Here is a 27,513-nt window from a genome sequence, read left to right as displayed (position 1 = left end):
ATAACTTGTACAACATCTTGTCATGCTTTTAACAACACATTAATCATTTCTACCAACTGGTTGATATTTATAGGGGAATTTTTTAATTAATTTGTGAACAGAGCACTAATAATAATCAAAACTGCCTAGTTTTGTATATTTTGTTTAGCCTTCAGGCAGGGCTTTTTTTTGTTGTTGTTTATGGGAGAAATTTACAAAGCAGTTGATGTTAAAAACCTAAATAAATTGTTAGAAGAGAAAAGAGTTCAACACAAATATTTGTGTTTTTTCTTCTGACGGTTTATTTAAGTTTTTAACTTCAACTGCTTTCTTTATTTCTCTTATAAAAAAGCTCAGATGAAGCTATCAGATTATATGTTTGCAGAAAACATTGCAAAACTAGTTAGTTCAACTGACTAGTTTTAAAAATAGTTTTAAGGAACTTTTTTAAAATAAGTTCCTTAGTGTTTTATTGTTATTATTACTTGGCATTTCCAAGGAGTCATCGAGAGAGGGATCCCTATTCTACAGTTCTCCATCTCCAATATTTTAATCCACCAACTACACATAACTGCTACCACCATCATTATCCACACACAACACCATTAATTTCCCACCACCACCACCACCAGTAGTATTTTTCATCTGTAAATTGCATGTGTTCTCAAGGCCGAGTTGCTTGTACATGGGATGAAAAATCCAAGTTTCCAGTTGAAAAAATCCTGCTGTCTCTGTATGAAATCAGCTAACTCACCTTCAACTGAAAAAAATCCATATAAACATCATCATTCTATGGCAAAATCAAACCGGACCTGTTCCTTCCAATTGCACTACAGAAGCACTATTTTTAGTCATAAAATATTATTAAAGTACTGATTGTTATGCTAGTTGGTAGCAATAACTAGTCTGTTTCAACTAGGAAATGTGTAGCTGAATATCATGTGAATTACTGTGATTGCACTTCTGAAAGGAAGTGTGTTTTGCATATAGGAACTGGCAGTTTATACAAAGTGAGCAGCTATATACAGCTAGCCTAGTCATGAAGATATTTGATGTGCATGTTGAGGCTTAAATGCTGTGAGGACATCATGTGAGAGGTTTAATGGAATATTTTCAGCACATGGAAAGGATTAAAACTAATTTTAATGCTTCCAATATTTTGTCTCAGTCACTGAGACATCTTCAGGGATTACAAATAACTTTTGTAACAACACACTTAAATGCAATACAATACTATGTGATCCACCTACGAAAGCTCTCTATAGGTACTTGTAGGTGGCCTAGGATGTAATAGGATCTCTGATAAAGTTTTGTTTTCTAAAGTTTTATTCTCTGATAAAATTTTATGCAACCGTATTTATTTAAATTCAGTTGATTTCTGCGTGCTGTTGCAGATTCTAAAAACAGTCTTTCTTTTTTGAATTTACTATGGTGGAGCATGGTGGTTTTTCTCCAGGAGATCCTTATTATTATGTTGGAGGTTTAATGGATTTTTTACAACACTCAAAAAGAATTAAAATAGAATTTAATACTTCCTATATTTCGTCCTAGTCACTAGGACATCTACGGGGATTACAAAAACAATTAATGTAACATGCACACAAAGACTTACAATACTAAGCCCAACCAGATGGGTGACACTAAAGTCTCCACCCTCTAAAGCCCTTAGAGGGTGGAGCGCCCTCTAAGGGCGGTCGTAGGTGGCCTGGAATGTAAGGTGGGACCTCTGGTGATGAGTGTTTCCCAAATCTTTGGAAGCTTAATGCAACCGTATTTATTTAGATTTGGTTGGTTTCTGAGAGCTGCTGCTGCTTCTAAGAAAAGTCTCTCTTTCTTGAATTCGCTGTGGTGGAGCATGGTGGTTTTCTTCCATGATACTCTGTGGGTGGTGTCCAACACATGGTCAGCCAAGCCTGAATGGCCATAGTTGTGTTTAACGATGTACGACTTGTGTTCCTCCAGGCGATGGATGCTGATCTGACTGTCTGTCCAAAGTACACAAGCTTACAGGAACAGGGTACTTTGTAAACTCCAGGCAGAGAGAGAGGAGGGAGCTGATCTTTTGTAGCCCGGATAAGGGTAGCAAGTTTGCAGTAGGGCTTATATGCTGTGTGTAGGTTATACTTTTTTAGTATCTTGGCTATTTTTTCCGAAGTGCCACGGATGTAGGGTATGGTGATGGCATTTTTAAAATCTTGTTGACGAGAGGGATGGGGAATGGGGGAGGAATTGATTATTTTTTTGATACTGTGTTCGCTGTAGCCATTGGAGAGGAAAGTTCTGTGTATGTGGTTAAGCTCAGTAGTGAGGGCGGTTCCACTGGAACAAAGATTGTGGGCTCTTTTGGTAAGAGTTTTAATGATGTCATATTGTTGCGAGGGGTGGTGGTGGGAGAGTTTGTGAATCTGCCTGTGTGTGTGGGTTTTCTGTATACAGTGAAGGCAAGTGTATCATTAGGCAGGCATGTGACTAAGGTATCTAGGAAGGGTAAACAATTGTTCTTTTCCTTTTCCATAGTAAACTGGATTCTTGGATGTAGGCTATTGAGATGACTGAGGAAGGAGTCTAACGTGTCTGGGCCATGAGGCCAAATAGAGAACACATCATCTACATATCTTAGCCAGATAGACGGTTTGAGTGGGGCTGAGTCTAAGGCTCGTTTTTCGAAATCTTCCATATAGAAATTGGCAAGGGGGGGTGAGAGGGGGAACCCATGGGGGTTCTCTCTATCTGTTTGTAGATTTTATTCTTCCAAGAGAAATACCGAGAGTTGATGGCAAAGGAAAAGTGATCTAAGATGTCAGAGGGAAAAACGTTTTCTAAGAGAGATAAAGTGTCAGTTAAGGGAATATTGGTAAACAATGAGGAGATATCAAAGCTTACTAATATGTCTGTATTATTCAAGGTTAAATTTTCTGTGCGGGCTTTAAAGTGGGTCGAGTTTTTTTTTATATAGGATGAGGAATTTCCGGTGAGGGGGGACAGAGTGTTGGCCAGCTGTTTAGCCAGTCTGTAACAAGGTGCATTGGTGACATCTACTATAGGCCTGAGTGGGGAATTGGGTTTGTGGATTTTTGGTAAACCGTATATTTGGGGGAGATGGGAGCGGAAAGGTTTAAGTTTTTTCGTGACATCAGGGGGCCAGGAGGTTACTTTTTTAAGCAAGAAATTAAAAATCTTGCTTAAAAAAGTAACCTCTCTGGCCCCCTGACGTCACGAAAAAACTTAAACCTTTCCGCCCCCCCCCCCCCCCGAATATATGGTTTACCAAAAATCCACAAACCCAATTCCCCACTCAGGCCTATAGTAGATGTCACCAATGCACCTTGTTACAGGCTGGCTAAACAGCTGGCCAACTCTCTGTCCCCCCTCACCGGAAATTCCGCATCCTATATAAAAAACTCGACCCACTTTAAAGCCCTCACAGAAAGTTTAACCTTGAATAATACAGACATATTAGTAAGCTTTGATATCTCCTCATTGTTTACCAATATTCCCTTAACTGACACTTTATCTCTCTTAGAAAACGTTTTTCCCCTCTGACATCTTAGATCGCTTTTCCTTTGCCATCAACTCTAGGTATTTCTCTTGGAAGAATAAAATCTACAAACAGATAGAGAGAACCCCCATGGGTTCCCCCTCTCACCCCCCCTTGCCAATTTCTATATGGAAGATTTCGAAAAACGAGCCTTAGACTCAGCCCCACTCAAACCGTCTATCTGGCTAAGATATGTAGATGATGTGTTCTCTATTTGGCCTCATGGCCCAGACACGTTAGACTCCTTCCTCAGTCATCTCAATAGCCTACATCCAAGAATCCAGTTTACTATGGAAAAGGAAAAGAACAATTGTTTACCCTTCCTAGACACCTTAGTCACACGCCTGCCTAATGATACAGGGTTTTCTGTATACCTTCACTATATACAGAAAACCCACACACACAGGCAGATACATTCACAAACTCTCCCACCACCACCCCTTGCAACAGTATGGCATCATTAAAACTCTTACCAAAAGAGCCCACAATCTTTGTTCCAGTGGAACTGCCCTCACTACTGAGCTTAACCACATACACAGAACTTTCCTCTCCAATGGCTACAGCGAACACAGTATCAAAAAAATAATCAATTCCTCCCCCATTCCCCATCCCTCTCGTCAACAAGATTTTAAAAATGCCATCACCATACCCTACATCCGTGGCACTTCGGAAAAAATAGCCAAGATACTAAAAAAGTATAACCTACACACAGCATATAAGCCCTACCGCAAACTTGCTACCCTTATCCGGGCTACAAAAGATCAGCTCCCTCCTCTCTCTCTGCCTGGAGTTTACAAAGTACCCTGTTCCTGTAAGCTTGTGTACTTTGGACAGACAGTCAGATCAGCATCCATCGCCTGGAGGAACACAAGTCGTACATCGTTAAACACAACTATGGCCATTCAGGCTTGGCTGACCATGTGTTGGACACCACCCACAGAGTATCATGGAAGAAAACCCCCATGCTCCACCACAGCAAATTCAAGAAAGAGAGACTTTTCTTTGAAGCAGCAGCAGCTCTCAGAAACCAACCAAATCTAAATAAATACGGTTGCATTAAGCTTCCGAAGATTTGGGAAACACTCATCACCAGAGGTCCCACCTTACATTCCAGGCCACCTACGACCGCCCTTAGAGGGCGCTCCACCCATATAGGACTTTAGTGTCACCCACGTGGTTGGGCTTAGTATTGTAAGTCTTTGTCTGCATGTTACATTAATTGTTTTTGTTATCCCCGTAGTGTCCTACGGGGATAACAAAAACAATGTCCTAGTGACTAGGACGAAATATAGGAAGTATTAAATTCTATTTTAATTCTTTTGAGTGTTGTAAAAAATCCATTAAACTTCCAACATGATGTCCTCACAGCACTTAAGCCTACACAAGAATTCCAGGAGATCCTATGGCTTGTATCCAAAACATGGTCTGCAAGACCAGATTGACCATAGTCGTGATTGCAGAATTATGATTTGTGTTCTTCTAAACGGATGGTTGCTGATCTGCCTGTCATTCCAAAGTAATCCAGCTTGCAGGAAGAGAATACTTTCTACATAGAGTACCCTGTTCCTGCAAGCTGGCTCTGAGAGAGGAGGGAGCTGATCTTTGGTGGAAAGGATAAGGGTAGTAAGTGTACAGTTGGGCTTAAATGCTATGTGGAAGTTATACTTTTTTTGTAACTGGCTATTTTTTTTTTGATCTGCCATGAATAAGGGTATGGTGATTGCATTTTTGAAGTCCTAAAGAGATGACCGGGGAATGGGGAGGAACTGATTATTATTTTAAATTCTGTAACATATTTTTTTTGGAAAAACAAAATCTACACACAGATGGAGGGAACCGCTATGGGTTACCCCGTCTTGCCAATTTTTACATGGAAAATTTTGAAAAATGAGCCATAGACTCAGGCCCCTCCCAAACCTTCTATCTGGTAAGATATCTAGATGATGTGTTCTCTATTTGGCCTCATGGTCCAGACACATTAGACTCCTTCCTCAGTCACCTCAATAGCCTACATCCAAGAATCCAGTTTACGATTGAAAAGGAAAATAACAATAGTTTTGGTAACTAATGATAACCTTTCCTTCTTTGTATATAGAAAACCTACTCACACAGGCAGATACATTCACAAACTCTCCCACCACCACCACCACCGCCCTTCTCGACAATATGGCATTATTAAAACTCTAACCAATAGAGCCCACAAGCTTTGTTCCAGTGGAACCTCCCTTTCAACCAAACTCAACCACATACATAATACCTTCCTTTCCAATGGCTACAGCGATTACAGAATTAAAAAAATAATCAGTTCCTCCCCCATTCCCTGACCATCTCTTCAGAAGGACTTTAGAAATGCCATCACCATACTGTACATCCATGGCACATCACAAAAAATAGCCAGGTCCCTAAAAAAGTACAACCTCCATACAGTGTTTAAGCCCTGCAATCTTACTACCCTTATCCGCTCCACTAAAGATCAGCTCCCGCCTCTCTCAGTGCCTGGAGTATATAGAGTACCGTGTTCCTGCAAGCTGGCTTACTTCAGACAGACAGATCAGCAACCATCCATTTAGAAAACACAAATCGTACATCTGCAATCACAACTATGTTTAATCTTGCCTTACAGACCACGTTTTGGATACAATCTGCAGGATCTCCTGGCGAAAAGCCATCATGCTCCACCATAGTAAATTCAAAAAAGAAAGACGGTTTTTAGAATCTGAGCGGCACTCAGAAATCAACCGAATTTAAATGAATACGGTTGCACAAAATTTCCCAAAATTTGGGAAACATTAATTATCAGAGATCCCGCATTGCATCCTAGGCCCCCCCACAAATACCCATAGAGGGTGCACGACCTAGTTAGGACTTTAGAATCACCCACATGTTTCACTTAGTATTGTATTTGAGTGTGTTGTTACAAAAGTTATTTGTAATCCCTGAAGATGTCAGTGACTGAATCGAAATATTGGAAGCATTATATTTTAGTTTTAATCCTTTCCCTGTGCTGAAAATATTCCATTAAACCTCCAATGATACTTGATGTACAAACTTTGTTTGCTCACATTTAGATAAAGGAATAAACAGGAATGTAATTTCTTGTTAAAGTATAATTTACTTTTAACCCAGTGGTGGGGGTGGATTTCTACTAAATCTTTCTAAAACTTTCTAAACTGTTTACTTGAAGTCATTTGTAATTCAAGAGTTTTAGTGAGGGTTTATTGTTATCCCAAATATATATGTATTTTAATAATCAAATTGGCAGCTTATATGCAATTAACTCTTTCAGTATAAACTAACCAGAACAGCAACTCTCCAGGATGGTGTGTAGGTTATTATTTCAGCTTTCTACCAGAAGAGCTTAGTCCATCAAGGGTAGCAGCAGCATTAGCTATCAATTATACATGACATATATTGAGTTATTGTCAAAAATAATGATAACCACTGTGGCAATAACTGAAACACATATTAAGGTTCCAAAATTCTCAGCCTTGAATAGGATGACATGAACTTCCTTGTATTATTAATAATGATATTAACATGCTCAACAGTGGTAATTATATATTACTGTCAAATGTCATAATTATTCCATTTTTTCAATGTTCATATCAGCTGCATATTATAAAATTACTCTCAGTTTATCAATAATAATAGTTAACGGTAATATTCATAACACATCCATTGCTAGTTACTTATTAATTTACTGATCACTTTAATATATTTCATTTATTAAAATACATCTTCATATCTCAAACTACATTGAAGTTTTTGGTTTTATTTTAGATGGAAAACCTTATCATTTGATGAGCAAAGAATTTTCATACATACTTGAACCCATCTGCTTATCTTGTCACGTGATTTCTGTATCCTGTGGACATGAGCATTCTATATTTCTTACAATTGAAGGCCTGGTTTTTACATCTGGTATAGGAAGGTAAAGAATTTATTTTCATTAATCTTGCATTAATTAGGCTGTCTTTTTTTAATCGCATGAGATTACATAGAGTAATTGGGTATAAAATTAGGAAAACTGTGCCATTTACGTTAAAGGATTTCAAAAGAGGTTGATTCAGATTACATTGTTACACATGTATTTAAATACAGCTTTCATAAGGAAAATTATAGTCCCCTTTAAGGTGGATAAAACATTCCATTTTTAATATCAATCCCACACATGAAAGGTCACAAAACCTATAACACAATAGTATTTATGTATGCAAGCAATAGAGAATATCTATTAATGTTGTCCTAAGTTATTCATTTTAGATGTATTCTTCAACATCCATTGTGGCACTTGTGGCTTTTGCTTTGTTTGCTTTTATATGTATTATGCATATGGTCTCAAAAATCATTTTCCAATGGATGCTGTCTGACTCTCCACACAAAATTCATTTTCTCCCAGTTTCAAAAAAGATATAGCAAAGAAGAGGCTAGCAGTTGGCTCACTTCTACCTCTTCTTATAGTCAATTTTATTTGCAGAATAATTTGAAAAGGAAGAAAGCCCCAAAAATTGCTGTTAAAAAAACAAAACTATGGCTTCATTATGTGGATGAAGCCTAAGCCTATGCCAAACAGCCTATGCCCACATATAAATTTCACTCTTCAATTTGAAAAAAACAGGATTCTACCATTTCTTAACATACACCTGGAGATCTTTCACCTTTCGAGTCTTCAAAATTTGACTCATCAGAATTCAAGGAGAACCTGCCTACCAGTCTGGAACTCAGGTGGGGGTGGGGGGGGGGGAAGAACCCCCTTTTGAAGACTCGACACTCAGGGGCTACCCTAAATGTCAAGTCTTCAAAATTCGAGTCATCAGAATTGAAGGAGAACTGGCCTACCAGTCTGGAACACGAGGGGGGGGGCACAGCCCCCTAGTATATATATATATAAAGAAAAAGCTTTGTGAGACCCCAGCATTAGTTGTACAGGTAGAAGATAAGGAGACATCTACCATCGCTCAAAGTGAGCATTCAGTCAAAATGTTCCACACAATTGCAGAAGTTTGGACAAACCAAATGATGAGAGTTTACTTAATAAACCCTTGTGCTAAACTCAGTCAGAAGTCTTGGAGATATCAAGAACAACATAGGTTAGTAGATCCCCCTGTTGATCAGCATTGATGGAATCCATACTGTCAGTCATTTATTAAATGAGAATTTTCAAGGTAGTGTAGGAGATGGGTGTTTATGGTTTGTTCCATTACTTTAGAAGAAAGTGGAGGTGATAGAAATTGCATGGTTGTTTGAATGTAAAGATTTGTCACTCTTAGAATAGGTTGTATATGAACTAGTTCCCAGACTGCAGGATAGATACCAGTGAGAAAGTGTAAATAGGTAGCATAGAGTGTGAGTCAACTCCAGAGTGCAGATCTTTAGAGCAATTGGAGGAATGCCATTAGGGCCAAGAGACTTTTTGATATCCAATTTGAGCAAAATTTTCAGGCGAAAGGTCAAACGCAATGTTGAGTGTTTGGAATGGTTGGGGGACATCTACTTTGATCAGCTCTGCAAGAATTGGAGAAGTAGGAAGCCAAGAGGTTGGGTTTTCTGTGGGTAATGATGCAGTAGTACCAGCTAGGTGGTAATAGTAATAAGGGCAGTGTTGGGAAGAAGTTACAGCCAATAGCTTTGGCTAGAGCCCAGAAGGCATAGCTGCCATTCAGGTAGAATGCAAGTTTCCTGCTTTTAGCTCCCTCAAAACCTGTTTTCAGTGTGGTGATAATTTTCTTATAGCTGTTCTGGGCTTTGTTGTAGGTGGTATAGGAAGATGGGGTTTTGGATGCAAATCTGTTTTGGTGTGTCTGACTCTTCTTTTGCACAGCCTTGGCACACTTGCAGGAGAACCAAGGCTTAGATAGGGGATGGAAATGTGGGGTTGAGCAGGGAATAAATGTTTCCATGCCAATGAGAATTATTTTGGTGATTCATTCTATTCATAGGTTTCGCTCAGGTGGCTGGAAATAGTAATCTTACCAAGAAAATGAGGCATAGAAATTGCAAAGATCATCCCACTTGGCTTTCCAGTAATGTCATACAATGTGGATGTGAGTGGTTGTGTATGTGTTGCTCCATGGTCAAAGAGATCTGCTCTGCATTGTGGTCTGAGCTGGCTAGAGGGCAGAAAACATTCATAGCATACTAGCGAGAAAGAGATCCAGGGTGTTTGGGGAATGGTTGGAGTTGTCTGGCATTCTGATGGGCATGTGTACAATTTGTGTGAGATCATTTGCAATTCCAAAATTCTCAGTCTCTACCTGTTTGATCTGTGCAGTTGAAAGAGCTCAACTAGTTGGTGTTGTGGACATTGAAGTCTCCGAGGAAGATGTCACTGTTTGGAGAGGGCTAGTTTGACACACTGCTTCACTTTCTTACATTTTTCTCTGTATTCGCTAAGAACAGAAGCAGACTTACTTGCTATGAACTTTCAATACGCTTTCTTCTTTTCCTTATCTACTGCCTTCTTAACTGACTGAATCCATCATGGAGTTCTGATTTTTCTATCCTTGCAGACAACCTCATTTCAGGCCGCCTCTCTAGGCTGCCTCTGGCTGTGATTCAGAGTGGTATGCGGTGAAGTTGTTTTCTTCAGTTTGTCACTGAATCTCCAAGGTTTGGTTCTTGACACAGATGCAGATGTGTATGTACAAGAAAGGATTGAGGTGATGGAGGGGGGGGGCAGGTCTGAGGAGAGGTGTAAGATTAATGGTGATAGAAAAGAGCGGCCAAGGGTGGCAGGGGGAATTGAGGAACTGGAATAGGGTATAGTGGAATCGTATTGAGAAGTGGGGTTGGTGGGACTTATTATAAAACCAGAAATAAGCTAGCATGCATGTTTACAAATGCCAGAAGTATTTGAAATAAAGGAAATGAAATTGTAACATTAATAGAATATATTTCACCAAATATTGTTGGAATGGGTGAGACATGGTTAGTGAGGATGACATTCTGATAGGAATAGAGATGGATGGATATGATATTTTTATGAAGATAGAGCAGAGAGGAAGATGACTACTGTTGATAGTAGCAAAGGAGTAATGAAAGGAGCAACATAGTGGCAGTTATTTGCAAGCAATATGGTGTGAGGTGAAGGTCAACAAAATGAAATATCTAGATTGGAATGAAAGGATAGCATCTGGTGGCAAAGAGAATCAATTTTTTGAGTTTTTGAGTGATACCTTGATCCTCCATGTACCCTGTGTTACTTGTTGCTAGGCAACAAGTAACACAGGATATGCAGAGGATCAAGGGTCGTGGACTTGATTATCTCATCAGAGGATGTTATTGTACATGAGGTGTCAAATCTCCCTCCAGTTGCTGAAAGTGACAAAGAAGTGATTATTTGGATGGTGATGAGCCACATGAAGGACTTCTGTGAGAAAGGGATACATGTGGAAGTATAAGGCTGGTGATTTTGACCAGTTCTGGAGACACATGAGCTGCTTGGGACCTGGTCAGGAGGTCAGATAAGATAGATGAAAAATGGATGAACAAATAGGTGAAGCATGCCATTTGGAAGAAGACATTATGGAGGCAGCACAAGATGAGTGGTAATAGTCAGTTGCATGATGATTACAAAGAGCAAGCAAAAAAAAAAGGTAAGGGTAGCACTATGAGCAGCAGTTTGCTAATGAAGCCAAAAGAAATCCTAGGGAGTTTTTTGAATACATGGATAAATGGTATATCACCATTTGTGTTGAGATAATGTTCCAAGGCGTTAAGAACATCTCTCTTTAGCATGACTCTTAGATTAGCACAAGTTCCAAGGGAGTGGAAAGAGGTTAAAATTGTTATGCTTCACAATGGTAGTGATAAGACTAAGGTTTTGAATTATAAGTCATTCTGTTTGTCTGGAGTTGTTTAGATAAGCTAGTGAAGGCCAGGATTCATATGACAATGACAACATTCTCTTTGATGGACAACATGGATTTACTAAAGGAAAATCATGTTTTAGTAGTCGACTTATTATAACAAGGCGACAAATGCATTGGACATAGACAGTGGTATATTTAGATTTTGCTAAAACCTTTGATAGATTGCCACATGATGACGGGTTAGTAATTAAATTGGAACAGATGGGTAGTAGATTAGTGCACTGGATTGGAGATTGGCTGTCGGATAGACATCAGCAAGTCACATAGTTTTTTTTTTTTTTATGTGGAGAGTGGTGGGTGATTGGAATGCATTACCTGAAAGTTTGGTGAGTGCAGAGAGTGAATGCATTCACTCTCATGCACTCACTCATTAAGAATGTAGTTTGCAGAGTCTAGTGGATTGAAGTAGGTGGAGGGAAAAAATTGGTACATATAAGTTGGTAAGAGATTTTTACTAGATTAATATGGATCAGATTTTTCATAGAATGGCAGGGAACAGGAGGAGAATAAGAATTATTCTTGGGAACTGCATAAGGAGGGTGTAATGGGATGATGAGTAGGTTTTTTTTATGTGGAGAGTGGTGGGTGATTGGAATGCATTACCTGAAAGTTTGATGAGTGCAGAGAGTGAATGCATTCAAGTCATGGTATGATGAGCTGTGGGTGTGGGATAGTGGACTTCCTGTGAGGAGTTGTTGGACTCCATAGATGTTTGATGATAAAAAAAAAACAATTGGGACCATTGTTTAACCAGTTGATGTCCCAGTTGGCATGAAATTCTGTCATGTTGTAGCATCATTTTGCATTATGGTTTAAGCAAGAATACAGTTTGGTTAGTTAAATTCCAAATTGCCAGCCCAGCCTCATCTGTTCAGTATCCAGGTATGAGATGGTGATGATTGAGCATTAGGTTAGAAGCCCTGATTGTTTTTTCACATTCCTTGAAAGACTTCAACTCTTAGGTAATAACAGATTTCCTATAGTAAGTTTGTTGGACTTGATTTAGCATTGGCAGTTAATAATTTTTAATGTTTTTGCTATAATAAAGAACAGTTTTTTTCTTTGGATAAAAAAATAATACTGTTAAAATAAACTACAATATTAATGCTGCTTTAGTCGTGGACAACTAGGGCATGGCACTGTAGATAAGGAAGATACACCAAAAGTAGTTGAAGCTATTGAAGGTATCCCTATTAAAGCTGTATCTGCTGGTGGATGGCATTCTTGCGCCCTCAGTGGTAAGAATGTTTTGTAATATATATATATATATATATATATATATTTTTTTTTTTTTTTGGACTAAATTTTAAAGACAGAACATGGAATAAGTTGATAACGTTTATTCTAATTGACAACATAATGTTTCATCCTAATTGCACAGGATTTCTTCAGATGTAAATATACAAGCTAGTAAGCAAAACAGTAAGGACTAACAAAAGTAACAACTATATGCAACTAGTTATAGAAGATACTGATGTTATTTTTAAAATATTTCAAATTGCTTAGAATGTTTGTGCATGTATATGCATTCACGTATTCATTTCACTAATGAAGGCTTCGATGTACTCAGACAAGTTAATACTTTGGTTAATATTTAGATGTTTGGGACCTAATGCTATTTCTAATGACTCCCAAATTTTTCTCTCTGTTGTGTGTATATATATACATATGGGGGGAGGTCTGGAAAGTTCTGATAAATGCCTAGAACAAAAATTAATTAATTTTATGTCTTCTTATATTTCCTAAAAGAAAAAGAACAAATAATTACAATTTAATGAAACATGAGGGTTAAAGGGTTTTAAGATATGTTATTTCTTGTGGTTACATCAGTTGTTTAATATCATTTTTGTTCTAGGTGTTTATCAGAACTTTTCAGACCCCCCCCCTCCACTTGTAAAAGTAGTCTTGGGTGGACTCTCTCTGATTAGCTACTGGTGGAGATTGAGCCAAAGGGACCTGTAGATCAAATTCACAACTGCTACTACCAGATCAATATACACCGATGATGTCTGGGTCAAAATCCAAAAGATGAAGAGCAGATGTTTCCACTTACATGCTTTGTGCTCCTGGAACAGAATATATGTGCAATTGCAAATATTTTCAGAAGACGTTTTGCTAAAGCATCAATAACCTCTTGTACTCCTGGATTCCTTGCCCTAAAAAAGCAAAGCATAAAAACTTCAAATTTGTTCACTTTGAATGGTCTGAAAGATCACAACAAATTTTTTGTGAGAAGAACTGAATCTGATTTGCTTCAGTGCTGGCAATTGCTATAGGACCAGATAACATCCGGTAGTTGAACATTTGTTAACATCTTCCATAGGTTCACAAATCTGCTTATTCAGCAGAATTTTCTTTGAGAATGACTTTCCAGAAACCTAGCAAAAGGCAATTCTTATTACACTTCCAAAGACAAGTGAGGATCCAAAAATTAAAATTATCTTCCAATTTCTCCAACCAGCTGCTTATACATGGTTTTAGAAAAAAATAGTCTGGCTACTGAAAACATCATGCTGCAGTAGATCATTTAATCTGATTGGAAAATCCATTATTCTTTATTAAAGCATAAGCACTTAGTATTGTTTTCTATGACATGGAAAAAACATGTGACACAACTTGGAGGTTTGACATGTTAAAAGATCTGCACAGCTTTGGTATGAAAAAATCTCCATTATTTTATCATCATCATCATCAAATTCCTGATATATACCTTTAAGGGATATACAGGATATGATAGTACTACATGAGCAATTACATCATTACTAACTTCCTATCTACAATTTTCCTCCAAATCAGTCTGTAACCTGTCAAGACTCCAACATTATCAGATCTTATATTTTTATCTTCTAAAGCACTTTTTACTGTATCAATCCACCTATATCTTGGTCTTCCTCTGGGTCTTTTTCCAGCCAACCTGGCAAAAAACACTTGTTTTGCTTATCTTTCCTCTCCCATTCTGTTTAAGTGACCATACCACCTGAGATTAGCTCTGCTAACTATTCCTGGATGCTGACAGTGTCAAGTCCTTATCTAATATCCTCGTTTTTAATATGATATTGCCATTGATACCATCTGTTCATGCCCCTAATTTTTCTCAGGACTCATATCTACGGTCTCTAGTCTTTGGTCAAGTGTTTTACTTCTGACATAGCTCTCAGATCCATAAGTTAAAATTGGCTTGAATACTGTTTTGTATATAGCTAATTTAGTATTCTGGCTAATTTCTCTTTTATTCCATATAAATTTATTCAGTTGACTTACTACCATACCAGCCTTGTTGATTCTGTTGTCTATTTCCATATTTAATTTACCATCTTCACTAAAAATCGTGCCAAAGTAGCTGAAATGTTTTACTTGTTCTATAGGTTCTCCATTCACAATGCAGTTGATATTTTCAATGTTTCTGCCTGTTTTCATTGTCTTTGTTTTTTTAATGCTGACCTTCATACCATATCTATTACAACAGTTATTCAATTTAGTGAGGAATTCTTGCAGACTTCTAACGGATTTATTCAGAAGTATAACATCATCTGCATAAAGTAAAGAGCTGAGATTAACATCTCCAATTTTGATATCAGGTTTAATACCACTTTCCTTCATGATGTGATCCATATAGATAATGAATAACAGAGGGGTAATGTACATCCTTGTCTGACAGATTTAACGTTTAACCACTTTCTAACTGCTGACTTACAACTCAAATAGAGACTAAGTATTGCTTGATATAATGCCCATTGACACCATATAACTGTAGCATTTCGAATAGCTTCTCTCTCTTGCCACCTTGTCATATGCCTTTTCCAGATCTATAAAACTTAAATACAGATCTTTGTTATATTCCCATGATTTCTCAACTATCTGTCGTAAAGTGAAATTCTGATCCTGACAGCCTCTATTTGGCCTGAATCCAGCTTGTTCTTCACCAAGTTTCTCTTCCACAATCCTTCTCAACTGTTTTTCAAGTATACTTGCATATATATCTTACCAGAAACACTCAGAAGAGAAATACCTCTGTAATTCTCACATTCAGTTTTATTTCCCTTTTTAACTATGAGAGCTCTACTCCAATCATCGGGAATTCGTCCCTCTGTCCAGGTCTTCTGAACTATTCAGTGCAGCCACTGTAAGACTTTTATACCTTCATACTTGAGCATTTCTGGTCAAATATCATCTACTCCTGCTGCCTTTCCACATTTCAGACTTTAGATGGCTTTTTCTACTTCAAGTATGGATAAAATATATACAGTGAACATAATAGTAGTATGGTTATGTATTCCTGACTGCAATCAGCTGGAATCAGTGGCTTTCAGCCAGAATAAAATTTCTGCCAGACCATCCAACATGGTGAATTATTTTTTGTCCATGGTAGTCAGAGGGGCCAATACAGCATGGGTGCCAAAATAAATAAACCACTGTGGCACTGCTACATATCATCATACAACTTCTTCTTGTGCAAATTGGTTAAATTCTCTCATCAGTAGCTCTTTCAGATTCATTCACAGTATTCTGCTCTCAAAAAGAGAAGAATACTGTGATTTTGTACCTTTTTATACAGCCAGTTCAAGAACAGTCTTGTGAGATCTGTAGCTGTTTTTCCAGATAGCATAATATCTAATCAGATCCCATCCACTTTACCACTACACAGTACCAACTATACTGCTGAACTACATGAAATAGAGATTGCATTCAATGACAAAATTAAACTGCTGCCAAAGGTGCAATTTTTGTACCAATTCAAGTTTTCTTTAGGCACTTAGAAGCCTAGTATACCGATAACATCCGTGCATTTTGAGATACATTTGTTCTATCCGATAGGCTCCATCTGCATGTTCATGTCTGTTGGATCCCAAGTCATGTTGGAATGAAGGGAAATGAGGTTGCAGACATAGATCAGCTCGTTCCTTAAGATACCATCATCTGCTTTACTACATGGATTACAAGCATATTATAAGACAAAAGTATCTCAATGGCAGACCATGGCATAGAGAGTGAACTGCAACAAGCTATACCAGATTAAGCTTGAAATTAGATTTTTGCAATCCATTCAGTATAGGGTTCAGGAAGCTGAGAGGAAGTTCTTGTGCAACTCCACATAAGTCATAATCATCTAACACACTACTCCCTTTTGAGAATAAAATGTTATGCCTGTGTGTGAGTGTTGATCATCTTCTCTAACCATTCATCTAATACAGTGATGGCAAACCTATGACATGCGTGTCAGCACTGACACACTTGAGGGTTTCAGGTGACACACCTTGGATGTTGAAAAATATTGGTATTCTGATGAAAAAACTAATTTCAATAATTTCAGTTTATTAAATTAATTGTATAATATGAATTCATAGATTGTATATCAATGTCCTATTAAATAAATAGCCTAATATGATATGTATAAATCACCATCTATAAGTAAGTAGTTAAATTTATAATGCATGTATGCAAGTGGCACATCAACAACATCAATATTTAAAAAAAAAAATATGTTTGACACACCTGGGTAAAAAGGTTTGCCATCACTGATCTAATATAATATGATTAACTGCCCTCATTATTTTCATCAGTACAGCTATTTTTTTTTTACTGCTTTTAGTAATCCTACGCCTCAACAATCTTTATATACTTAAGCAGTTTTATCCGAATTGAGCTGAATAATTGGAAAGAGATTTCCATGTTGTCTTTTAAGGAATGTGGCAACCAACCAGGACTTCTGGTCTAATGTCTAATCCTCACCTTCTTGTAGTGCACCCTGTTGGGTATTTACACGAACAAGGATGGGCTGGCAATTTGGGATTTAGCCAACCAAATTGTATTTTTATTAGTTTAAATCATAATGCAAAGTGATGGTACAACATGGCAGAATTTCATGCTGGTTGGGCGACATCCCAGCCAGCATGAAATTCTAAACAAGACCCCGTATTGTTTTTCTCAGGGAACCAGAGTGAACAGTAAAAAATCAGCTACTAGAACAAATCCCACCTCAACATCAGCAGAGTTCAAGATTGGCACTTTCAATATAAGAATCAATGGAAAAGAAATGAAACCACCAGAAGAATTGGATAAGTACCACATTGAACATAATATGTGCTACCAGAACAAAGAAGACAAATAAGCAGGTGAGATCTTTCTAAGCAACAAATACAAGATGTTATATCAGGCAACAACAATCAGGGAAAAGAAAGAGTAGCTATGGTATTCAACACTAAATACTAGGATAATCTTGAATGGCAGGCAATATTACGTAGAGTGATGTGGACAAATATCAAAATGGGCTGGACAATGAGACGTATCGGTGGCTGTGGTCCCACAGAAGTTTCTACTAAGGATTAAGTGGAGGAATTTTTTTGAGGAATTATAGAAGGCAGCTGACACAACAAAACAGGAAAAGTTGGTACTTGTTAGTGACCTAAACAGCAGAGTAGGAAATGATTACAAGATATATAGAAATGTTTTGGGAAAATTTCAAGAAAAGATTGAAGCTAAGAATAACAGTATCTGTTGAGGACATGTACTAGTTTTTACTAACAACATATTTCAACATAAATCTGCAGAAATTCACATTGAGAGAAGATGCAAGAAATAAGAAAAGTCTCACTGTAAATTAAAGATACCAAGAAATTATATACTTGGTTTAATCCTTTATTATTATTATTATTATTCAGGCCTCCGTGCAGTCAAAAGACTCATCGAGGGAGATCCCTGCTAGGAAACACAAAGTCTATCATACCACTCCTTAAATGCATTGACCGTTCTCGCTCCCACCACTCCATCAGACAATGCATTCCATGGTTCAGCCATCCTCCATGCAAAGAAATCACTCTTCATCCTCTTTCTCACAGTTTCCTTTCGTAACATCCAGGAATGGCCCCTTGTCATCACTCCTTCCTGCTGTTCAACCAAGCGAAAGAACTCCCCAGTGTCAACCCTGTAACCACCTCTCAACAGTTTAAAAGTCTCAATCATATCACCTCTCCTTCTTCTATCCGCCAAACTCTGCAGTCCACATTCCCACAGCCGATCCTCATAACTAACATTGTACAGTCCTGAAACCATCTTTGTTATCTGCCTCTGTAACCTTTCCACAGTTAATTTATCCCCTTCAAATCCTGGAGACCAGATCTGAGAACAATAGTCTAAGTGTGGTCTGATCAGAGTCTTATACAACGGAATGATAACCCTTTTATCTGCAGGTCAGTGTCCTTCTCATTATTGCAACAATCTTCTGTGTTACCTTCGCTACCTTTGCAATATGTAACCTAAATTTCAGGTTTCTATCAATCATCAACCCCAGATCTCTCTCGTCTCCCCTACTTCCTCCAGTTTAGCTCCTCCCATAGAGTATGCAGCGTCCCATCGATGTCCCAAACCTCAAGACCCTACATTTTGCTGTATTAAACTGACAACCCCATTCATTTGCCCATTTATCTAGCTTATTTAAATCATCTTGCAGAGCTACCTCATCTGCACTATTACTAATAACCTTCCCAGCTTCACATCATCCGCAAACAACTGAATATCCCCTTGCAATCCACGGACAATGTCATTGATATAAAGGTTAAACAATATAGGTCCAAGTACTGAGCCCTGTGGAACCTCACTTGTAACCTTCTGCCTCTTTGATATTGCTCCACCATACACAACTCTCTGATACCTATCGGACAGCCAATCCTGAATCCAGTTGACCAATGTGGCACCCTGTCAAATGCCTTTGCTAAGTCTAGGAAAATGGCAGTATATGCCTTTCCCTCATCTAATGCTCTTGTAATTTTATTATAAAAGGCTTGCATATTGCTAAAACAAGAGTGCCCTTTCATAAATCCATGTTGACTCTCACTGATAACATTACCCTAATCTTTTCCAATGCTGTATATGGTCCCTCACTACTTTCTCCAAGATCTTACTAACTACTGATGACACACAAACTGGCCTGTAATTAGACACTTCCAGTCTGCTACCGCCCTTATGCAATGGCACTATCTTGCCTTCCTTCCATTCCATGTTCACCTTTCCTGCAGCCAGACTTTCACTGAAAAACCAGGTCAAAGGCACTGTCAGTTCCCTAGCACATTCTCGCAAAACTCGTGGTGAAATACCATCCAGTCCCATAGCTTTACTAACATCCAGAGTACTCAGTATGTGGAACACATTCTCCTCCTGCACCTCTAAACCTCAAACCTGAACTATCCCTCTAGTATTCAAATTGATTCCACTATGTCCTCTGCATCAGTCACTCTATTCCCATTTTTATCCCACAATATCATTCTTCCACAGTCATTTCTCCTCCTACTGGCTACATAGCTAAAAAATTCTGTTAAAGATACCAGGCAATTTTATAAACTAGGTTTTTAATCCTTTTTCCCAATTAAGGAAACAGACAAGTAAATCAAGTTTGCAGCTGCACGTAGTGCAACACTAGGCAACTCGTTATAAAGGTGGATTAAGCTCTGATCACTTTCCTTAGAATTTTCTCCTAACGCAAAGCACATTTCCGTGCTGAGATGTATGATGCTATGCATTAAGGTAATGGTCACTACCCATACCGGTTTTGACCTTTATTGAGGTCTCATCAGTGGGAACCAGACCTAAAAAATGCCAAGGGTGAAGTAATACAGAGCTTATAAATATTTTACCTAAACAAGTTGTCATAAGGTGCTTTGACCTCATTAAATAAAAATCTGCAGATGAGAGTTTACATTAGTAAATTAGTAAAGTACATTAGTAGTGACCATTACCTTAATGCATAGCATCATACATCTCTGCAAGGAAATGTGCTTTGCATTAGGGGAAAATTCTAAGGATAGTGATCAGTGCTTACTCCACCTTTACAATGAGTTGCCTAGTGTTGCACTACGTGCAGCCTCAAACTTGACTTACTTGTCTGTTTGCTTACTTGGGAAAAAGGATTAAAAACCTAGCTCATAAAATTGCTTGGTATCTTTAACATAATATATATCCAAGGTAAAAAATTTTCTACAGCTAAAAAAATTCCCTAGGATTTTCCTTGGATCTAAGGGCTAATCTTTTCTCATATTCCAGTTTCGCCTTCCTTACCATACTAGTCACTCTCCTGTGTCTTATATTCTTCATGCATCTTCTCTTCACCTGTCTCCTTATATCTCTTCCATAGCCTCTTTTTCGCATGCAGTTCCTGTTTAATATTGTTTAATATCATCCACTTTACTCCAAATTGTGTCCTCTTCTTCACTCGTTGAATACAGTTTTCCATTGCTACTAACAAATATTCCTTCACAATTTCCCTAGCACTAATGCTATCCCGGCCTTCCATTCCTCCCTCTACGAAACTTCTCCAAGTTGACGTCTAAGACTATTATAATCACCTGCTTTATAATTCCACATACGTTCCCGTCTCTTTGATACTCCTGCATGTCTATTCATTTTCCAAGTTAAAACCATATGGTCACTCTCTCCAACTGGTGGGAGAGATGTCATCTCAGTTATTTTCAACTCTTCTGATGCTATAACCAAATCCAAAACTCTTCAACCTCTTGTTACCTCTGTTACATGTTGCCTACCCTCAAGAATTCTAGAAATTCCATTCCCTTATTGCTACATGCATCTTCGTCTCCCCAATTTATACTGCTATAGTTAAGATCTCCCATAACAATCATTCTTCTTGCACTCGCCATGCTCAACATCTCCTGGTTCCCACACTCTGTGCTCCTTGGTCTGTAGCAAAACTCCACTAAATATCCTGTCTTGCCCACCTCCACCTCACACCATATGCTTTCAAAATCATTAGTGTCACAGCCTTCCAAAGCCCCCACTCTTAGTAGGGTGTCACTTATCATAAGCACTACTCCACCACCACCACCATGCTTTCCCTTCCTATTCTGCCGAAAAATGCTGTACCCAGCAACTTCTGTTCTTGTTATTATATCCTCTTCTGTCAACTATGTCTCGGTGATCCCAATAATCTTTTGTCAGGCTGATGCTATCAGTGCCACCAATTCCTCTCCCTTATTCCGAATACTCCTGGCATTAGTATAAAGCATAAAAATGCCATTGTTTCTATACCCAGCATTTTCTCCTCTAGACTCCACTGGGCTCAGCGTTATCTGATGTCATCCCCCTTTTCCTCGTTCAGAACAGCAATCTCTCTAGATGCCTGTGTCCTTCCTCATTCAAATGCAAGCGGTCTCTCGCATATAATTCCTCTCTGTTCTCAAATGCACTCCAAGCATCCACATATTCCAATCCTCTCTTCTGACACATTCTTGCTATTATGCCATTAAATATTACCGCTCTTCTGCTCAGCTCGTCACTATCATACCTAGGCAACACTCACTATCTTTCCTCTCTGTGTCTTCTTTCATACACCTTCAAGCAAAAATCTCATATTTCTCGCTGCATTACCACTCAAGTCATTTGTTCTTACCATCACAATCATCTCATCCACCCTTTCACCTCTCTTAATTGCTTAAACGATAGAAAGTGTGCCATAGCCACACTTTCTATTGTTCCTCCTGGCAAACACTCCTCACGCATCTATCTTGAACACCACGGATCATTGAGTCCCCATACATTACACTTCTTACCACCCTATTCCTCGATTGCTCACATGCATCCCTCAGTTTCTCTCCTGTAATACTTTCTCTCTGTGCTTCCCCACTTACCTGCCTTCCTGACATCACTCTATCCCTAGTTTCTGTTGTCCCTTGCATTCCTCTCATTCCCTCTCTCCTGCTGTTTCCATTCTTTCCTCTTCTATCATTCCTATATATCCCTTGCAATACACTCATTCCCTCTCTTCCACTTATCCTATTCTCACCTCTTCTATCACATAAACAAAGAATCTCTATTTTCTAGTCCTTTACCTTCAAATACGTCTATAAATCTAAACCTTACCAAACTCTGTACAAAAAAAAAAGAACCAAAAGAAATGCTCAAAGAAAAAGGCCAAAATACTATCAACCTTCTTTCATCCTCCAAACAGGTTATTTGTTACACCGATGGATCGCCAGACACCAATATGATTAATGGAAACGCTGGTGTTCTCCTTCTACTCCCGAAAGGTGAAAAACTTTCAATAAAAGTTGGATCTGGGAGAATCACTTCCAATTTTACCAGCGAACTCTATGCAATAAATAAAGCACTTGAAGCCTACTTAAAATTATCATCATCTCAACAATCTGAAGGAATTATAATTTAAGTGACTCAAGATCAGCTATCGAGGCAATCAAAAATGGCAATACCAAGCTCACACAAGACATCCATAAACTCTTAAATCAACTAAAGTGTTTAGGAAAAAGTTGCATTTTACAATGGATTCCTGCTCATGTAGGCATTGATTACAATGAAGCAGCTGATAAATTAGCAAAAGAGGCCAGAGAACTCAACCAAGAAACTCACATGATAACTCTTGTTGATGCCAATGTACTAGCAAAAGCTAAACTAATTCCACTGAAATCAGTGATACAACATCAAATTCCCGAAATCAGTGCTGACAGAAAGACCTCCACCACGATAACAAGACTACGAACAGGACATTACAGAGGAATGAAGATCAATACAGATGATATAAGAACATATAGAAACTGTAACAACTGCCCCAATACTGAACTGACACCCACTCGCATCTTTACCTGCCCAGAAATTACAGCAGCCTTGCAAGAAATAGATCCTAATCCTAAACAACAGTTCTATACAAACAAAATTATTGACATAGCCAAAGCAGTACAAGGAGCACATGGAAACATCTAAGACTCTTCAAAGGACAAGACAACAACAACCTCTTCTATCATTCATACAACTCTCTCTCATTCCCTCTCTTATAATGTTCCTATTCTCTCTTCTTCTACCATTCCCATAACTCTCTCTCATTCCCTCTCCTCTTCTCTCATTCCCATAACTCTCTCTCACTCCTCTGATTTGCCTTGCATTCATCTCTTCCAACCGCCTATCTCATCTTTCACACTTCACATCTCATACCCCAGACATTCCACCTGCTCTTTCAGCTCATCTATCTTTCTCTCTGTAAGTCATCCACTCTTGTTTGCCATTCATCCTCCTAATTGAGACCATCTCCTAAAACTTCAGAATCATTGAACCTTTCCATACTTCCCACTCTTATTATTTTATTCATTCTTCTCTCGCCCACTATCATACCAGTCATCTCTTTACGTGGAGAATATCCTGTCTCTGACTCAACAAGGTCAGTTATGGTCATTTCTAAATCACCAAGTTCCTCCCATTGCCTGCATGTTGTACATATACGTTTTCCCCCTTCTCTCTCCTGCCACATATACAATGGCCGGGACGCATACATTCCGCAAGTCTCGCATGCTACAAAATCCTGTATGATATCGCGCAAAATGGAGTCCTTAAATGGGGGGGGGCAAACTTGACGATACACTATTTGCAATTTTAACTGCCGCCATTATTCAAAATAGTGTCGCTAATTAGTGTCAAAAAATAAAATAAAATAAATGCTAAATAAGTATTAGGGAGTATAACTATAAGAAAAAGTACAAACAATTACAAACAGAACATTTAAGTACACTAGATATAAATAAATAAAATGAAATAACTAAATAATGAAAACTTATCCTTTGTCTTGTCTTCCACCGCTGTGCATTCGATTCTGACCCCGTCTTCTCGCTAACCAAAATACACAATATTGCGACAACAACTAATTTCAAAAAACAACTACTGAGGGACACTTGAATTCCAGAAAACACTTACCACTACAAAAATGTAGAAAAACAGGCTATTCACCAATTAAAAAGCGCTTTCTTCAGCACAGCTCAAATTCCCCGCCACATGCTACGTAGACTCTAGCACTGCTTTATCCCAGTGTAAGCAAACAAGGTTTGCACCTGAAGTATTTTCAGAACTGAGGCTTCACATCACTTGCCTTAGTATCCGAAAATGCAAAGCACATCTCGCGGACATGTATAATGCTATGCATTAAGGGAAGGGTCACTACCCAGACCGGTTTTGACCTTTATTGAGATGAAAAAGTAAAGGGTTGCTCATTAAGCCTAGAGTAGTTTGTATAGGAGTGCAAGAGAGTCTGATAGTATTAGGAGAAAGAAAAGACAGATAGATAGCATGAAAGATAGAGAAAAGCCCTCAGCTGTTTTATATCATCATATAGCCAAAGGCTATCAGTTTTCCTTTTTCACCAATCTCATGTAGATGAAGAACCAAAAGACCAATTGAAACTAAAGTGCAAAGATGACTGATATACCCAGGTGGTTAGCCACATCTGGGCTAACTGCCTTGAGTTGGCCTTTTCTGCCTGGGATTGCTCTCCAGTCATCCCTGCAGACTATAAGACCGCATTGAATTAAGAGGATGGAACTATTTAAAAAACCTCTCGTAGCAAGAATAGACAAAATTTTATCTCCCCCTGGTGAATATTGCATAATGTGGGTGGTCTACACCATCTAGTCATAAATTTGATATCTCCTAGAATGCTTGTTTCTAAATACAAAAATTGTCTGACTAAACAATAAAATTTCCACAATACAATATTATAAAGCATTTGGATGTCATATTGCTGGTTTACAAATCCATGTTTCTTTCTAACCTTCCATGAATGGTATTTTAATTCATTAATTATAAAAATCAAAATTCTCTTCCCATTGCTGACAGGTGGTGGGTATTGCAAAAATAACCTGTTATTTTGTAAGTAATCGAATGCCCAACACATTACACAATCTGTTCCAAATACACAGGGCAAGAGGGCAGCTGTAGAATGCATGTTCTACTGTTTCCAATCAGTAACAGATATCGCAGATTGGACCTCTGATGTTAAAGTACCTCCATTTGATAGTATTGACTGGAAAGGTGGCCATATGCAATTCTTCAAGCAAGATAAGATCTCTCGTGTTACAGTACCCTTGAACTTCATCAAGTTATGAAACAAAATATTGTTGTCAGTACCCAACTGACAAACTTTGCAGTGAAAGAGATTAAAGATTTCTTTATACCAAATTTTACTTTTTTTAATGGAAAGAATGTCAATTCCAGAATGTTTTAGCAGTCTTAGAGTTAAGCATAGAGCGTTGTAGTATTCAGGAACAATCTCTGCTTTTGGATCTTTATAATTATTAACTCCAAACAGGGGAAGATGAAAACCCAAGTAGTACCAGTGAAGGTCTGCACATGTGTGATTAGTCTGCAATATTTTATGGATTTTAGAAGCTGTATTGCTTAAATAGCAGAATTTTAAGACTGGAAGTCCAAATCCTCCATGCTTTTTTGATAGTGGAATAAATTCCTTTTTAACTTCTTGGTATCAGCTGGACCAAAAAAGTGCACAGGTTTACTATATAATTGATTGTCTTCAGCTTCTGTGATGTCTGTAATATTTATTATGTACAACTGAGCAGGAAAATATTATGGGTATTTTAAGTACTATGGCTTTAGAAGAAAATGAAAGTGGCCAATTTTCCAGTCTTCTAAGGTTTCAATGCTCTTGTATATAAGTTCTTGAACTGGTAATATTGGATAAGTGGAGAAGGGAATTCCAAGTATAATGAAGGGTTCTCTCTTAGGGGTTAATCCAAAAGAGGAATGCCTCCAAGATCCCACTTTTCATAAACTTTTAATTTTGTCTTGTCTGCATTAATAATTAATCCACTACTTTTGCTGAATTTTTCCAAAATACCAAAAAGAATATATATATATATATATATATATATATATATATATACTGTTATTCCTCACACAGCATGTGTATTGTCGACTTCCTGTACGAAAGTTCAAGTATGCCTGGAGATTAGGATTGCGAATCCTCCATATGTCTACTAGTTGAGCATTGGTGAGACATGTCTTTAACTGTGCATATTCCACTCCTGGGGTGTCCTCCTATTTTGTGTAATGTGGGGTTTTCAATACAATTTTAGTCTCCAGCTGCTATCATGTAGTGTGCATCATAAATATGGCTCCAATTCCTGGAAGAATTTTCTTCTTTTCTGTTGGATGGAGCATAAACATTTATAAACCTTATTACACATCCACAGTATTTCCAGTTTATTGTCAAGCTTCTCTCTTCTGCATCCCTTTGGATATTACAGAATGACCCAAGGAAGGGGGGGGGTAGAATAAGAACTCCTACTCCAGCCTTGTTAAATCTTCCAAAGCTCCAATAAGAAAGAAGTGGATCTGTTAAACTTTATATATCTTTATATCTGCAGAAGTATTTATACCTGTTGAAGAAACAAAAACCTGATATTATGGCATAGCATAAGTTTCCATACAGTTTCTTGTTTAATTTGCCTGTGGAATCCTTGTACATTTAATGAGGCAATGCAGAAAGGAGATGCTAAGATTAATGAAGTGTCACTGGTAAGTCTAACTTCTAAATTTTGAATGAACCCAATGAGGTCTTCAATCTGTGAAGGAACAATTGTGTAGCCTGCTTCAACAGGTGGTCTGACTCGTATCCAGGATTTGCTGGATGTATATATACATCCTGGCCAGTTGGGAGGTTAACCCTGCAGAGGTCGCGGTCGAAAAAATTGCAGCGGAGGTCACTTGTATCCGAGAGATACATTCATTATTAGTATGTACCAAAATGCGATAAAACTTAAAAAAAGAAAAAAAAAAACTACAAATATAATACATGGCAGTTTATTTATTTTCAGTTACAATCTAGAAATTATTGAAAAAAAGAAACATAAAAAAAAAAACTAAACCAATAATATACTGACATCAATTTACTATCAAATATCACTTTCGCATCCGACTCTATCATTCTTATCATAGACTCGAGTAACATTCGCTGAATCTCTTCAACATCTCATGGATTATCCTGTCGATATATTTTTTCAGTCTTTTCAACAGTAAATAAAAAAAATAAAATAAAATAAAGCAATACTATACTGACATTGGAATTCGTCGTATCTCTCAGATACAATTTACTATCAAATGTCGCACACCTCTACATAACACGTGTTAAAACAAACTGACTTCAATTTTCTAGCAAATAACGCTTTCAATGAATTTTTTCTGCGATGATTCCTGCTGGCCTCATATTCCACATTTCAGAGACCAGAAACCAACTTAGTCAGTTTTCTCTAGACATTCTCCAACATCTCATGATCCTTTTGAAAACCTGGCAACCAAATCTGTGCACAGTTATCCATATGCAGCCTCATT

At 38.0% G+C, this 27,513-nt stretch overlaps 1 protein-coding gene across 3 annotated transcripts in view; it reads left to right on the top strand.

The window, feature by feature from the left end:
• LOC150099871 (RCC1 domain-containing protein 1-like) overlaps nucleotides 1–27,513 on the top strand; it is a 165,256-nt gene that overhangs the window by 89,635 nt on the left and 48,108 nt on the right. For all 3 annotated transcript variants that reach the window (XM_090403863.1, XM_090403861.1, XM_090403862.1), the window contains exons 3-4: nucleotides 7,298–7,448; nucleotides 12,505–12,626. In XM_090403863.1, coding sequence (XP_090259989.1) covers nucleotides 7,298–7,448; nucleotides 12,505–12,626 — 273 coding nt within the window. The remainder of the gene's footprint in view (nucleotides 1–7,297; nucleotides 7,449–12,504; nucleotides 12,627–27,513) is intronic.

Source organism: Typopeltis vanoorti, chromosome 14 (assembly GCF_054136105.1).
Source record: "Typopeltis vanoorti isolate ZY-2024b chromosome 14, IOZ_Tvanoo_1.0, whole genome shotgun sequence".
In the NCBI taxonomy this organism is placed as follows: Eukaryota; Metazoa; Arthropoda; class Arachnida; order Uropygi; family Thelyphonidae; genus Typopeltis; species Typopeltis vanoorti.
This window is presented reverse-complemented; position numbering and strand designations above follow the sequence as displayed.